At 41.2% G+C, this 16,251-nt stretch overlaps 2 protein-coding genes across 8 annotated transcripts; both read left to right on the top strand.

The window, feature by feature from the left end:
* The first annotated feature begins 14 nt into the window (after nt 1-14).
* Nucleotides 15-2,141, top strand: LOC133150927 (CMRF35-like molecule 5). 3 transcript variants are annotated; one of them, XM_061273559.1, is made up of 7 exons: nt 15-169; nt 292-606; nt 951-1,028; nt 1,310-1,330; nt 1,412-1,474; nt 1,564-1,671; nt 1,759-2,141. In XM_061273559.1, exons 1-7 carry the CDS (start codon nt 130-132, stop codon nt 2,019-2,021), a joined length of 888 nt encoding a protein of 295 aa, XP_061129543.1. In that variant the 5' UTR covers nt 15-129; the 3' UTR covers nt 2,022-2,141. The 3 variants fall into 3 exon arrangements, with proteins under 3 accessions (XP_061129543.1, XP_061129545.1, XP_061129544.1); XM_061273561.1 differs by lacking the exon at nt 1,310-1,330 and having other exon boundaries at nt 1,421-1,474; XM_061273560.1 differs by lacking the exon at nt 1,310-1,330.
* A 690-nt stretch (nt 2,142-2,831) lies between these two features.
* LOC133151399 (dynamin-2-like) lies at nt 2,832-16,162 on the top strand. 5 transcript variants are annotated; one of them, XM_061274380.1, is made up of 20 exons: nt 2,832-3,277; nt 5,736-5,809; nt 6,543-6,692; nt 6,772-6,975; nt 7,541-7,639; nt 7,757-7,917; nt 8,121-8,263; nt 8,339-8,474; nt 8,559-8,626; nt 8,883-9,021; nt 11,371-11,457; nt 11,532-11,602; nt 11,822-11,876; nt 12,659-12,769; nt 12,867-12,976; nt 13,044-13,155; nt 13,447-13,614; nt 13,701-13,924; nt 14,039-14,278; nt 15,950-16,162. In XM_061274380.1, the coding sequence occupies exons 1-20, from the start codon at nt 3,117-3,119 to the stop codon at nt 15,987-15,989; spliced, it is 2,553 nt and encodes an 850-aa protein (XP_061130364.1). In that variant the 5' UTR covers nt 2,832-3,116; the 3' UTR covers nt 15,990-16,162. The 5 variants fall into 5 exon arrangements, with proteins under 5 accessions (XP_061130364.1, XP_061130362.1, XP_061130360.1 ...); XM_061274378.1 differs by lacking the exons at nt 8,883-9,021; nt 15,950-16,162 and adding exons at nt 10,518-10,656; nt 14,560-15,255; XM_061274376.1 differs by lacking the exons at nt 8,883-9,021; nt 15,950-16,162 and adding exons at nt 10,518-10,656; nt 14,557-15,255.
* The last annotated feature ends 89 nt before the right edge of the window (nt 16,163-16,251 follow it).

Genomic DNA, 16,251 nt, shown 5'->3' with positions numbered 1-16,251 from the left:
TTTTCATAAGTCAAGTTTAGGGGCAGAGAGAGTCAACAGAGGAAGTGCAGTAATAGGAAAAAGGAACCAAGCAACAACCGAAAAAAGAACAACTTGAGAGACTAAACGTAAAAGAGAACTCATGAGAGCATGAAGATACTTTTCCTTGTAATCGCATTTCTTATGCATGGTAAGAAATAGCTCACTTCAGTTGTCTTTATTGTTGATTTTCTCTACTGTCTTCATCCATTGAAATGTAAGTTACAAAATAAGTGAGTGATACAAGTTGATTCTTCTCTTTGTTTGGTGCAGGGACAGCAAACACAAAGACTGAAGTCACAGGAATATCTGGGGAAAACATTATAATAACATGCTTTCGCTACGATGGATCTGATCACATCAAATACTTCTGCGAGAAAAACTGTATATATGATGACGATGTCCTAATAAAAAGCAAGGGCAAAGCAAGATGGTATTCAAAAGGAAGATACAGCATAATAGATGATGGGAAAACATTCAGAGTTCAAATCTCTCAGCTGACAAAGAAGGATGCTGGTACCTACTGGTGTGGATGGGAACGATCACTCCGAGATGATTACGAAAAAGTTGTCCTCACTGTCAGCAAAGGTGAGTGGATATAGAACTCAACACTCGTGACCTCCTCATTAAGTCTGCACCAGGGGATATTTTTCAGTGCGGGGATGTGAGAGATTACACCTCATAACACCAACTAAAGAAACTCTAAATTCCATGTGTAATTGCTATCGGAAACTATCCGTCCATACGCTTTTCTGTCCGTCCATCCATTCTGTATCACTTTTTTTTTGGCACAAAGCAACTTTGAGGAGGGCAGCAGAAATCCTGCCACACAAAATCACTACAAATGTTGCTGACTGCTTTACACCATATACGTTATCTTTCCTATTCATGCTTTGTGCTTGTTTGCAATTTTCTTTTCTATATGTTTTTAGGAACAACAAAAGCACCCAAACAAGACAAGACAACAACAAACCCAACTGAGCAATTTCGTCTAAGTACTCCATCCTCTAGTAAGATATCTTTAGTTAGCCATCAAACACAAACGTATCATATGCGTAAAACACAGAGTTCCGCGAACTGATTTGGTGTTTCTTTGTTAAGTGTTAAGTCAAGTCTTAAGGACACAAACACACACACACACACATACTATATATACACACATATATGGCGATATATAGTATATATATACACAGGGGATCCTTGAGTTACGCTGTTTCGTGTTTACGACACTCGTTTCTTATATGTATATAATTTTTTTTTCTTTTTCATATTTCATCTCATATATTTAAAGAGCCTGATCGCTACAGCACTGGTAAATTAAAAATGCACATAGAATACATTCAGTTTTCCCTCTGTGGGTCTTTGTGCTTGTTTCCAATTTTCTTTCCTATAGCCAAACAAGACAAGACAACAACAAACCCAACTGAGGAATTTCTTCCAAGAACCCAATCGTCTAGTAAGTTGTTTTTAGTTAGCCATCAAACACAAAAGTACCATATACGTAAAACACAGAATTATGTGAACTGATTTTGTGTTTCTTTGCAGTGAAACCATTGTACATTGGAGCAAGCCTTGGAGTAATCACACTCACCCTGGCATTAGTTCTTCTCTTATACTTCAAAAAGCAAAAAAGGAAGATTAGCACATATTCTGGTATGAAGCACATAGAGCGGCAACTCATTCTTTAGAAGGACGAAAGGATGAGACAGTTTAAAATAATGCAAGTGTATTTTTTAACAGAAAAAGGAATGGACGAGACCCCAGGGTATGCAACGGTTTCCAGAGAAAAGATCAAATCATCTGATGCCATGCCGTCATCTACAGCTCAAAGCCAGGATACCAGCAAATATAGTGATTCCCTGATTTCCCCAGACGGTCTAGTCTATTCCACTGTCAGCCACAGCCATATGAACAGCAGCCAGGTCTCCAAACAGTCTCCAAACGTGACATACGCCACCGTTCTCGTCACAAATGAATCTGAATCAGTGTACTCCAACGTCTGAGCGCAGTGCACATCACCACTCTGAAGAAATCTCATGAACATATTATGTTTGGAAAAGTTTTTGAGAAAATAACAAAATAACATGCTTTAATTTATAACAGAATAAAGATGTTTGCCTGTATTGTCGTTTGGTTGTTTTTTTTGTTTTTTAACACTCTGTATTTCCGTTTCAACAGCAGGAGTCACATCCTCATTTTAAAAAAAATCATGCAAGTGTTTCAAGTTTGGTGTTTAAACAGAAAATACAACAAATTGTCATACAGTTTAGAACTTTAGATAATATCACATAGGACAGATAAAATAGCTATTTATTGATTGGAATAAATAATCGTATCAATAAAATAATGAAAGAAATGGCAGTCAAGTTTTTGTCTACATCATCATGACAGGTAATCTTGTTTTTATTTTATTGTTAACCGGTGATGATTTTGCTGTTGAGTTCAAATGTCTCAATTACAGTGTTTTTTGTTTAAAGTGATGGGAAACAAAAGCAGTTTGCTGGTGCTCAGCCATACATATGAGTACAATCGCTGAAAACAATTAAAAGTATCATGAAAAATCAAGTGTGATTTGGTTTAAGACAGTGACGGAGGGACTTTTGATGATTTTGAATATAAAATCAAACAAAAAAATGCAGTATTTAATTTGCACAGCTCTGCGCAACAACACGTTTTGAGACCCTTGTAAATTCCTGTGACATTACAAGTTCACCAATTTTCCGTCCATGGTGCTTTTTAAACACATCTTGGAACATGGATGTCGATTCTGACTGACGGTTCAGCCGACCAATGAGAGAAGGGAGGCGGGGCTTAGCGTCCAGTCGGAGGCTGGGTGTGTGTCGCCTGACCGGATAATGAAAGAAGTTAACAGTTAATGTAGCTCGAGTAGTCCGTATTTTAGTCTGCTTCTTGTTTTGTTGCATCCCAGGCGTGTCAACATTTGTTATCTTATCATTTTACGGGGGTGGTAAAATACACCATAGATATTTGACTAACCGCGCAATTCCATATAGAACTTTGGATAAGCGACCCGTTGGCCTTCTTTTTGACAGTCAAGACAAGTAGTTGGAGCCCGCTGAGCGGACCGGGTTGGCATCATGGGAAATCGGGGAATGGAAGACCTCATTCCCCTCATCAACAAGCTTCAGGACGCTTTCAGCTCCATCGGCCAGAGTTGCAACTTGGAGCTGCCCCAAATAGCGGTCGTCGGCGGCCAGAGCGCAGGGAAGAGCTCGGTTCTGGAGAATTTCGTTGGCAGGTTGTACTGTTTGTGGAAACTTTTCAGTGTGGATGATTCAGTGACAGTTATGAAGTCAAATATATTTTCGCTTCATCTCTCATTTACTACTTGTGTAAAAGCCGCCAACTAGGCGCACTCACGTTTTTTTTTTTTTTTTTTGCTTTTAGGAAGATGAGTTATTCACCATCAACATTTGCGCTTTCTACGCAAGCATTTTGTGTACGTCTTGAAGACAAACAACCATGGTTTAATTACCTTAAACAAATACGCCCAGAAATAACACGCACGAAAATTTATTTGTTTGCTCTCTCAGCTTCAGTTATTCTGTCAAACATTAACAAAGTCACAGTTCCTTAAGAAGGTTGTAAATGCAGCCTTTATCGACCATGCATAAGCCAGGTCAATGTCTGTCTGACTTTAAAAACGTATTTACAGCGTCCATTGTCATGTGCCTCATTGTGTTTTTCTTCAGAAGACCATTTGTGACCCAAAAACTATACATAAGAAATTGGATGAATAACTGTTTTGGAGTTCCACTAAACAAAATAATTTGGTGTGCCGGATCTGGCCTACGGGGTTGAACTTGATCCTTGATACTTGATACTGTTTCCTGGCTAAATGGATTATGAGCATAAAAAGGCAAAACCGGTTGGAGTCTTTCAGGATGGCAACTGAAAGAGCTGAATTTGTGTGCTTTTCGAGTGAGACTGACAGAATCTTAATGAGGTCCCCCTGCGGACAAATGAGAAAAGAAAAAACTGTCAGAACATCACTGGTTATTCAGGCACACTGATTTTTTACAAGCAGTTACTGTTAATGCAAGGTCAGAAAAGGAACATCTGACGTGTCTCCGTTTCAGGATGTTGTCACTGCTGAGATGGGGAATGTGTCTTATGTGGCCATGCCTTCCTTTCCCCTTTTGTCTGTGGGTTCCAAGCGGTTCCTGGGGGAGACAGTAGGGCCATTGATGCACTGATGTGTGGGGTCATCAGTGATATCACCAGCTGCACTGGCATGTGTACATGACACACTCTTGCAGACTCTCACAAAGGGCGCACGAGCTATTTTCATGTCTGTGAGTGAGCCCACTAATGAAGCTGTTGATATTCTTTGTTGCGTTTGACACTTTGCGCGACCTTTTTAAAGCCACACAAGTTCATATCGCTCCTTTTTAACAGAACTTATTGTGAAGATATAGTTTCAACATGCAGTCCCAGAATTCGGTTTGGTGCTTTCTTTCGCAAGTTGATAGGAAGTCCTAAGGAAGGAGGATGGGATTGTTGTGTAACTTCCTGAATGCTCCGTCAGCACTGGCTAACAAGCAGTGGCTTTGAGTGGTTGTCAGTGTGTATCTCTGTGTGTGTCCTGTTAACTTTCCAATAAGATGCTGCAGTGTGCGGCAGGCTTGATGAATATACAGTGTTTAATTTCTTCTTGTATATTTTGTAAATTTAGGCAGCAATAGCTCGTCTGTACGGGATCGAGCAATCGACAATAAATGTAAAATGGCAAGAATAGTAGCCAGCTTCCTGACTACAGTCGAGGTACCCTTATGCAAGGCGCGGAACCCGCAGTCTTGCTCAGCAGGCCTTGTTTGGCGCTCCAGTCACTTAGACATCTGTCCTTGCATTCTTGCATGTGTGATTTGGTTCAGTGTGGTGCGCAACACAAAGGCAGAAGTGTGTGAGTAAGAAGTCTAAATGCACAACTGACAATTTTGAAATATTTAATCCATCTGTGTACACAAAAGTGGTGCGTCACGTTGTTGTTGTTTTTTTTTTCCAGCATCGAAACATCTGAAGAGAAAAATTTGCAAATAATTTATTTATGCATATGGCGCTCAAAAATAAAAACTATCAGCTCTGGATTGCCAACGTAAAGTGCATGTAAACCTAATACGGTTTTACTCCCAATGAAATGAGAAGTAATATTTTCTTATGAAACACCAAATGTAACAACTCCTAATTAAAATGATGTCAATTGGAAGCTATTACATTATATGTGGCGTTATCGCATTACTAACATTGCAAGTATTTCACTGAGTGCATCGAATCAGTGTGGCTCTTATTACAACTGACATGTTGTCATTGCCTTGAGTGATGTGGCATCACTGACCTGGAAATAATCACAATTCAATTGAACGGGATTTTCCATTCTGATGAATGCATACTGTATGTGCACAAAGGGAAGTTGAAAGATGTCTTGTCGAAGTGTCTGTGTTGGTGGGAGCATTTGCACTGACACCACCATGACCAGATGAAAGTCAAAGTCATTTCCTGTTCTTGAGTGACCAGGCAGTCAGTCTGCATCGTTGGCAATTGGCGCAATTCAAAGTGGAATAACTATTGATTTAGCAAGGGTTTATCTATTTGTATGTCTGTCTACCTGCCTCTATCTACCTTTATGTACCTAACCTTTACCAGATACTGTTCGGTTTAGTGTTTGCTAAACATCACTTGTGTCTCCCCCCCTGCAGAGACTTCTTGCCCAGAGGGTCTGGTATCGTCACTCGTCGTCCTCTTATTCTGCAACTTGTTAACAACAAAGCAGGCAAGTGGAATATGTACTACGTCGTAAGTATAAACACATGTACTGTATTCAAATCTCCCTATTGTAGGGACTACTAAATCTTGTTAATTAAAACAGTGGCATCCTCTACTCTGATAGAGGATGTCTCAATTAGTGCCTCACTCAAAACAAACATGCACTTTTCTCCTCTTGAAAATAGCAGGTGGTAATCCAAAATTCATACCCCACATAATTAGAATCCGTAAACACTAGATGTCGCTATTGCTCACTCTAGGAGCTTTTAAACTCAGTTGCACAGGAACTCAAACTGAAAGTCATCGGCTGATCAGGGTGAACATTTACTGAGCAAACTGATTTTTTTTTTTGGGGGGGGGGGGCATGAATATGTATTAAAACAGATTATATAATGATATTCCAAAAAATAGGTTACCTTTAACTGCCCATCCATCCGTTCTCTGTATCGCTTATCCTCCCTTGATATGGGCGGGAGCCTATCCCAGTTGACTTTGGACGAGAGATGACTGACTGGCAGCTAGTCAGCTAGGATAAGTTACGTTTGAAAAGAAAAGTGTCATAGAAAGAAGAATTTCGAAGAAAACAATCTAAAACTTGGAGTTTTAAAGTTCTCCTAATGGCCGTCTGATACAACGGAATTGAAACACCAGCAATGTTTAATGTGGCTGTCAAAGCGATGCTCCCAAATGGTCTTTTTCTATTCTCTGCATCATCACATTTTTATATTTTCTCTTTGCAGAGTATGCAGAGTTTCTGCACTGCAAGGGCCGTAAATTTGTGGACTTTGATGAAGTCCGTCAGGAGATTGAAGCGGAAACGGACCGGCTCACCGGATCCAACAAAGGCATTTCACCCATTCCAATCAACCTTCGAGTCTACTCCCCTCACGGTGAGGAAGAGACACACTAACAATAAAACACAAACGATGTGCCATCTTGCTTCAAGTTTTTCTCCTTTGTACCTATAAGTATTAAACCTGACCCTGATCGACCTGCCGGGAATGACCAAAGTGGCTGTAGGAGACCAGCCTGTAGACATCGAACACCAGATCAGAGACATGCTCCTACAGTTCATCACCAAGGAGAGCTGCCTCATTCTGGCCGTCACTCCCGCTAATATGGACCTGGCCAACTCTGATGCCCTCAAGATTGCCAAGGAGGTCGATCCTCAAGGTACGGCGTTTGTTGTCGTTTGAATTCGTCAAGTTTGTTCTCTTTAGCAAACTTTTCTCTTCAATGTGACTTTCTTGCTTCCTGATAAACACGTTTTTATTAATAGTATGAATTAGCATTAGCCATCTTACTTTATATCATGCTATTAACCATTTTATAAACTTGATGCGTACATTTTTTGAGTTAATATAAAATTATTATATACAGTCGGGCTATTTTTCAGCCTCCTTACATTTTTAGCCCAGCTAGCAGCAATTGCCCCATAATTTGACAAATTGCTATGAAAACGACGGCACCGCTTTCTTTTTGTTAAGTTTAGTAAGAGTTGGAATTCCTCTTTTGATATGAGGCGAGTATAGTGAAGCAAGGCAACGTAAGTGACATTTACCAAGGGATGAATGGAATACGTGAAATTTCTATTGTTGATGTTAGCGTGTAGCTCAGTGCAACTCTCACCTTCATCCATTTACCTTGCTTGCATGGGCCGATAAATGTAATCGATTCAATTTCTCACACAGAACAATGGTGGTCTCTTTGTCTAAATCGAGACGCATTTTGTTTTCAGGTCTGCGGACTATAGGAGTGATTACCAAGCTGGACTTGATGGATGAGGGGACTGATGCTCGAGACATTCTGGAAAACAAACTCCTTCCTCTCCGCAGGGGTGAGACCACACACAGTCACACGCTCAACAAATACCCCCCATCAGTACCGCTTAAGATCAAATTAAACACTGGTTTGATATCACAACAGTAGAATGTTCTGTCTTTCTTCTCGACAGGTTACATTGGGGTGGTGAACCGGAGTCAGAAGGACATTGATGGGAAGAAAGATATTCGTGCCGCTTTGGCGGCTGAGCGCAAGTTCTTCTTGTCCCATCCTGCATACAGACATTTTGCAGAGCGCATGGGCACACCACACCTGCAGAAGACACTAAATCAGGTTTATAAACTAAAAAAAATCTGCAAATATTCAGACAAAGCGACAAATCCTGAGCGTGTCCAATGTACTGCTAATTTATATTGGCTCCAAATATTTCTTAACACAGATGTTCTATTGCATCAGTTAATTCAGTATTGAAGTTCAATACAAATTTGTTATTTTTCATACAAATTTTTATTATATAAATGTTTCTTTTCCTCCAGCAACTTACCAACCACATCCGTGAAACCCTGCCTGGGCTACGCAGTAAGCTGCAAAGCCAGCTTCTCTCCCTGGAAAAAGAGGTGGAAGAATATAAAAACTTTCGTCCTGATGATCCTGCACGCAAAACCAAAGCTTTGCTTCAGTCAGTACACACACATAGTACACAAACACACGCGCGCATAAATGCGAATAGATTTGAAAACTACTACACATGCAGGATGGTGCAGCAGTTTGGCGTGGACTTTGAGAAGTGCATTGAAGGCTCGGGGGATCAGGTGGACACCTCCAACCTATCTGGAGGAGCAAAGATCAACCGCATTTTTCATGAGCGTTTTCCTTTTGAGCTAGTGAAGGTGACTATTATAGTAACGTAATATCTGATGATGACTGATAACGACTGGTCATTGTTAATAGGCCTTTGCTACCTTGTGTCTTAGATGGAGTTTGATGAGAAGGAGCTGAGGAAAGAAATTAGTTACGCAATCAAAAACATCCACGGAGTCAGGCAAGTTGGAACATCCTGCGTATCAACACTTGGCCTACCTCTGTTAGCTTGTGTCTGAGCTCTCTTCCTTGTTTGTCAGTCTTATAACATCCACCCATCCAACCAATTCGTCACTTTCCTAATCATTGTGCTGTGATTTTGTTTTAGTTTGATCTGTTTTTGTCCTCTTGTCTTATTTTCTGGTTAAGTGCCGCGCTCCCCCATGTGCACCTCCTGTCTTCCTGCTCCATGTCTGTCCCATTTGTATGTCCTTCAGGACAGGCCTGTTCACCCCAGACTTGGCGTTTGAGGCCATAGTGAAAAAGCAGATCATTAAGCTGAAAGAACCGTGTCTGAAATGCATCGACATGGTCATCCAGGAGCTCATCAACACAGTCAGGCAGTGCACTAATAAGGTATCACTGCATGGTCTCTGCCATGCTTGTACACCAGAGAGTGTGGTTGACTGGCGTGCAGACAATATCGTTTTGCCCCCAGATTTGACATTATTTTTATCCAGCTGCACATTTTTGCACTTCATTTTCACATTCGCGTTAATGGGGACATATTATGGAAATGGGGCTTTTTAATTTCTTGCAAATAATTGGTAGGTCCTGCTGACCCATCCGGTATGAAATTAAACAACCAAGTACATTTTTTTCTGCAAAATATTTGAAAACTTGAAAAAGAAATTCTGTGAGACATTTTTGCCTTGCACTCTATGAAGCTTCCTCCATGAGTAAAAAAAAGCCATTTTTTTTTTCTCTTCAATACTCTGGAGTCCACTTTCACCATTTTCCACTTTCATTGTGTTACTAAATCTCTACTTATCATTGCTTTTACAGTATTCACCACTATTTTCTAAATTACGGGGGAAACAAAATCATATAATATGTCTCCCCTAAAACGCTAAAGGTTTCTTTACTTTCGCACATTAAAGTCCGAGCTGCAGTGGGTTCACCGCAGTGATGACGCTGAGAAGTTCTGTGGTCAGAAACAGGTCTATGCGTGTTCCTGTGCCGGTTCATAACTAAACAAGCTGCAGGTTGTTTTGTTTTTTTCCCCTTTTCAATTGCAAGACCTTTTTTACTTGAACTATGTCAAGATTTAGTTTGTGCTCCAATAGTAAACCGAAGCGCGATCACTATGCTTTGTGCAAACTTGGTCTGACAGATCAAGAAAGAGTCCAGTCGAGTTGTATTGGTTTAATAGTACAGTACATAGACATGTATAGTACACTATATGGACACTATTATTTTTTTGTATGGAGCAGGCTCATAAGGGAGTAACATGGTGGTCCACATATACAGTATCTTAAAAAGAAATATCGCTTGTGGGTTACAGTGTTGTCATCTGTGACCATCCATTTCTAGTTTTTGTTTCTGTCTTGTTGGTAATTAGAATCATCTGTCACTTGTCTCTGTTTATTGTTTCTTTCTCGGTGTCAGTTTTGTTTGTGGTTTCGTGGCAAGTAGTGCTTTTTCAACGTTTCCTGTTTTGAGCTATTGCACAGTCGCATGTTACAGTTGTGCTATGTAAGGGGAAATTAAAATCAGTATGCAATTTAGTTTATTTTTAAAAATAAAACTTTTGGGACAGATGAAGACTTAAGATCCGGTCGTGTCAGCTTCTTTGTTTAGTTAAATAAACAGTGACTGAAGGTGTGCCTTCACTAAAAAAATTTCCAATGCGAACCTGCAGCTTGTTTAATTGGCCAGAACATGAATCAGAACTAACTCAAATGTTCCCTTTTTCTCCCCCTTTTTGTCATAGTCTCCCTCAATGCCATTGCACTTTACTCCCTAAACATGGGCTTTCCTTTCTCTGCCACCCTTCTCTACCACCTTTCTACACAACGCTACATGACCGCATCTTCCATTAATTGTCCAACTCCCATGATGCATCACCACAGGACAGGCCTTTTCACTCCCGACATGGCGTTTGAAGCTATAGTGAAAAAGCAGATCATTAAGCTGAAAGACCCCTGTCTGAAATGCGTTGACCTCGTCGTCACCGAGCTTGTCACCCTGATCAGGAAGTGCACCGAAAAGGTAAACGGGAGATGCACGGACAGGTGGTGGGACAGGATGATAGAAGGCAATCAGGGATAGAACAATGCACAGCAAAAAAGAACTAATGAACGTTGCTGTCTATTGCTTCACTCAGCACCCATCTCATCCTCTGGTTCCCTCTTTAAATTTAAGAGCCCCTCTAATCGTGGACCTTGACCAGCCCTCTTCACTCCATCAGCTCTAAGAGCAATAATTTAACCACCCCTGATTAAACCAATTTCCCATGACCCACTATCACAACTTGGAAAATGGATTCTGTCTTGTCAGCTGAGTATTTTGATTTCAAGTAGGCTTTATTCCCTCTTTCTAAAGCGTTTTGTCATCCTCACGACAACTCTTTATCTTCTCAAGTCTACCTCACTGATTTTCTGGCACAGTTTGTGATTATGCTGCACCTCACTGATTATCTGGCGCAGTTTGAGATTATGCTGCTATAAGACAGTGGTACCTCGAAGGTCGATCACGATCCAGTCCTGGTTCATTTGTTAAAAAAATGCCACAATTCCCCTCATATTTGCTGTCAATGGCAAATGTTGTTTTGACAGTTGATCAAGGTCGAACTTGGAGGTGCCACTTGTCACTTTGCATGTCTTACTTTTGCTTCATGCATTTGTTAATACTGCACGCACTGCGCTGTTATGTATTTTGTGTCATTGCCGTACCTGCAGCAGTGTTTGTTTTTGCCGCCTGTAGCTTGGATCATATCCTCGCCTTAGAGAAGAGACTGAGCGAATTGTTACCACTTACGTCAGAGAGAGGGACAGCAAGACTAAAGACCAGGTGGGTGTGTGCGTGTTGCATCTTTTTGTAGTTGAATGATCTTGAGCAAATGTTTGTCACGTTTGGCCCATCAGGTGCTCCTGTTAATTGACATTGAACTGTCCTACATCAACACTAATCACGAGGACTTCATTGGGTTTGCCAAGTGAGATATTTCAGGTTTAATAGAATTATTTGAATTTTTTTTTTTTTGCCTGCACAAAGACAGATGGCCAGCTACACTGCTTAAAAACAATACCGTTAAACCCCAACAAAGATCTTTATTTTCTGGCTGAGAAAAGAAAAATTGTAATTACCCACATAATAAAAATGCATCTTACTGTGTATACGCGAGCCCGTTTGTTAAAAACTCCTGATTTTACAGTGCACAGCAGAGGACGACTGCAAATGCAACCAAAAAAAGAGTCATGCCTAACCAGGTAATTGCTTAAAATTGTCTATCTGGTTGTTTTAGTGTCTTGGTCAGTGTGTGGTTAACCGTCTTTTGTTGATTCCCATTGACACACGTCTCTGTCCTTGTGGGCTATTTTTATTTATTTTTTTAACTCTCCCGTGTTATTCCTACATTTCATGATCCAGGGAGGGATTCTTGTAAGTATCTTACCATCTTTCTCCATCTCTTGTTCCCTTTCTCCTTGGTGGGGTGTCTTGTTTCAAGCATTCTGTTTGTGGAACTTTGTGACAGCGGGATGAGAGAAAGAGATCATTCATGAATGACTCTTGAGAAATGGGCCTCTTGTCATTAAATCTCATTAGCGGGATGAGAGAAAGAGATCATTCATGAATGACTCTTGAAAAATGGGCCTCTTGTCATTAAATCTCTTTAGTTTAGGAGGTCAATACTCTGAGAATGTTTCCTGACTTGATCCTACTCACTCAAGTGCACAAATATAAATATTCAGACAAATTGGTTGCGAGTCAGTTTTATAGTTTAACACGTGTTAGGGTACTACAAATGTCCATTTTACTTCACTTGTGTTGCTTTGTGTCCAAGTCTAGCAGAGAGAGATGTAGGCGTTTATTTGTTTTATTTTGTTTTGTTTTGTTTTTGTTTTATTTTGTTTTATTTGTTTGAAGGGGCTTAACTTGCATGTTTGTTTTTCCGAATTCCTCAGGTTTGTTTTCTATAGTTGGGTGTTTACTTTTTTTAATACTTGTGTATACGTACTGTATTAGTAAAGTGTTGGTGTCTCACGCACAGGTTATCCGTCGAGGCTGGTTGACAATCAACATTAGCATCATGAAGGGAGGCTCCAAGGACTACTGGTTCGTCCTCACTGCAGAGTCTCTTTCCTGGTACAAAGATGAGGAGGTAAGGAAAGGACTCACAGCTTGTGCACATATTTGAAATGCTCAATCGTAAATGAAGCACAGTAAAGTGAATGGTTGCATGTTGTGTGATTCATCAGGAGAAGGAGAAGAAGTACATGTTGCCTCTTGACAACCTGAAACTAAGAGATGTGGAGAAGGGATTCATGTCCAGCAAACATGTCTTTGCCATATTTAACACTGAGCAGAGGTGAGCGCAATGCTGTCATCAACTGCTCCTTTAGACCTTTTGAACATTTACACCATCCCCGTCACAGAAACGTGTACAAAGACCTGCGGCAGATCGAGCTGGCGTGTGACACTCAGGAGGATGTAGACAGCTGGAAAGCCTCGTTCCTCAGAGCTGGTGTTTACCCTGAGAAAGACCAGGTATTAACCTTTTAAATAGGCAGTGTTTGAACATTTAATACTCACAGTAATGTGACGGTTACACTTTTGGCCACTTTAGACTTGTGGGATAGCTTTTCAGGATCACTAGTCAATCGGCCCTTTTTTGTATACGAAACTTAGAGGGCCACAACAACTGGGTGCAAGACAAGTACTATTATTTTCATAGACTCCCAGCCCTAATATATATGTATAGCTGCAGGATGTGCCAGCATTTCCCAAAGTGGAGCCCATTGTCTCTATTCACCCGGTTTCTTCACTGTCTCTCTCCAGGCCGAAAATGAAGAGGCCATGATTCCAGGCGACACCGTATCTATGGACCCGCAGTTGGAGCGGCAGGTGGAGACCATCCGCAACCTGGTGGACTCGTATATCAGCATTGTCAACAAGTCCATCAGAGACCTCATGCCTAAGACCATTATGCATCTCATGATTAACAGTGTAGGTTTCCTATGTTTTATTAGCACATGTGGAGCATTTCAGGGTTAACGCAGGATGGATGAGTTATTGTGCGATTTGATCTCCAGGCAAAGGACTTCATCCATTCTGAGCTGCTAGCCTACCTGTACTCAGCTGGGGACCAGAGCAGCCTGATGGAAGAGTCTGCTGAGCAGGCTCAGAGGAGAGATGAGATGCTCCGAATGTATCATGCGCTGAAGGAATCTCTGGTCATTATTGGTGACATCAGTACCACCACTATTTCAACCCCTGTGCCTCCACCGGTAGACGACACCTGGATCAAAGAGCCTAGGTAACGCGTGGGAATAGAATAAAATGCGATAATAATTCATAGATTATTTTAAAGGTATATTGTAAATTGATCAGTTTAGTGTCCTACACTGTTTGAGATGTTCGTCTATCTCAGTCTCCCTGCAGGAACCCGCCCTGCCGCTGCAACAGCGCCCCCTCCAAACCGACCCCCAGCAGTCAGGGGACCCGCGCCCGGTCCAGCCCCACCGCTGAATCCTTCACCGGCATTCGGCGCTCCACCAGTACCAACTCGACCTGGCCCACCACCTGCCCAGTCTGCTTTTGAACCAAGCGTTCCACTCATTCCCTCCAGACCGGCACGTGTGCCTCCTGCTCTACCACCAGGCATCCCAAGGTAAGCAACAACAGTCGATGCATTTCTACCAACAATTGGTGAGTGACAGTGTGGCGTCATACCACAATAAGACACATGGTGAATGCAACAACTGCAGGTCATTGCCAATTTCTTGATGGAAATGGAGCTACTGATGCAATGGTGTATATATGTGATGGGAAAGTGGATGGTGGCGGTGCTTGTGGTGCTCTGGGAATCACGGTGCATGACTAGCTGATGACATTTTTCCTTGCATGTTTCTCTCTCCCCCATTCTACTCCACCTGTGTCTTCCTGCAGCAGAAGGCCCCCGGCTGCTCCCAGACCCACCATCATACGTCCTTCAGAACCCTCCCTGCTTGACTAGAAGCGCACACACACTCTATGCAAACATTTCATGTAGTTTACACTTTTATATATCCAGTTAGTTTCTTATCTGCAGTTTAAAGATGTATGATATGACATTTTGACCTGTTATCATTGATGACTTTTGAGATTATGTAAAGGGATCATTCTTGTGAGTCTTGTGGTTTAAGAACCATCACATTTTCGATATATTATTTCATGTTAAATTCATTTTGTAATGGCAGGAAATTTATTTTCAAGAAAATTATGAAGAAATTTCTACATGCTAATGCAGTGTCAAAAATCTTACACACTAAGCACCTCATGACATGAGTTGCACTTTTTGATGAGTCATTTCTCCATGTGTGGTAAATCTACAAGATTATATTTTAGGTCATCCCACAATGAACAAATTTTAATAATTCTCCCTTAGTATTTTTTGCAAAATTGCTTCCATAACCTAATTTATCAGTATGATATGAGTTTTATAGGTTTTATCATATTCTGTCTCCCAGCAGTGCATGATAAATATTAATCTCGCCTTGACCGTGTATCACGATAATCACGTAAAAAGCCATGAATATCATTATCTGACTTAAAGTGCCTGCTTTTCAGAATGTTTATTAAAGGATGCCTTTCATTTTTAAAAATGAGGATATGCAGTGCTATTGCTTCACTTTTCAGCCCTACCTTTCCTGAGTGTATTACCATTTCTCTTTGCATGCCAATGGTGCGCAGTTTGATGGATAGCATGCACACTAATGTACTGTATGCTATATTTACACAGGTAAGCTTAGGTCACATCTGATTTTCATTCGAGTCAAGTGAATATATCTGTGCTGATAAAATGTGTGACATTTGTTTGGGGCGGAATGTGTTGCTATGGCAGTGCTTCTCAATTATTTTCTGTTACGCCCCCCCCCTAGCAAGAAGAAAACTATTCGCGCCCCCCCTCCCCACCGTGACTATCCTAACTTGTCTTGTAAGTCGTAAAATGTTGCACTGTCGCAAACGTGACAGAAGTAACAATGAGAGCGCCACTGCCCCCTGCTGTAGTAAACGCGCAATTACACTTTATTCTAGTACTGCCAAAAAAAAAGCCTGTTCCCCAGGGTCACACGCGCCCCCCCCCGGAATAGGGGGGCGCGCCCCACTATTTGAGAAGCACTGTGCTATGGTAAGTATAGTTGCTAGGAGCAAAAGAATAAAGACAGTGCAGGATGAGGCTATTCATAGAGCTGGAATGACAAAAAGTTATGCAACTTGATTCATTAAGTATTGTTTGCTTCTTCATTGTGTCTGTTATTTGGCACTTGATAAAAAAAAAAATATCTACCTCTTTGCACAGGCGTCCTCCTCCACACTCCTCTCGTAGCAACCAAAGGTGATGGTTGCTTGATCACAGCGCAACGTGGCTCAGCAAGCTCGAGTGGATGGCTCATGGCACGTCTAGAATTCAACGTCAAGGGGGGCGCGCCCCACTATTTGAGAAGCACTGGCCTAGGTGACTGATTCACAATTTGTTTTTGTCTGATATCAGAGATTAAATAAAGAAAACCAACTGGCTGATTGATTTGTTTTAAATGAGAGGAAAAAAAAACAGCAAAAGCATTTCACTAGCTGACCAGGAGATGGCGACAGCGTGGCATC

This window comes from Syngnathus typhle, linkage group LG3 (assembly GCF_033458585.1).
Source record: "Syngnathus typhle isolate RoL2023-S1 ecotype Sweden linkage group LG3, RoL_Styp_1.0, whole genome shotgun sequence".
In the NCBI taxonomy this organism is placed as follows: Eukaryota; Metazoa; Chordata; class Actinopteri; order Syngnathiformes; family Syngnathidae; genus Syngnathus; species Syngnathus typhle.
Note: the sequence above shows the minus strand (reverse complement) of the source record. Positions and strands in the feature narration are given on the sequence as shown.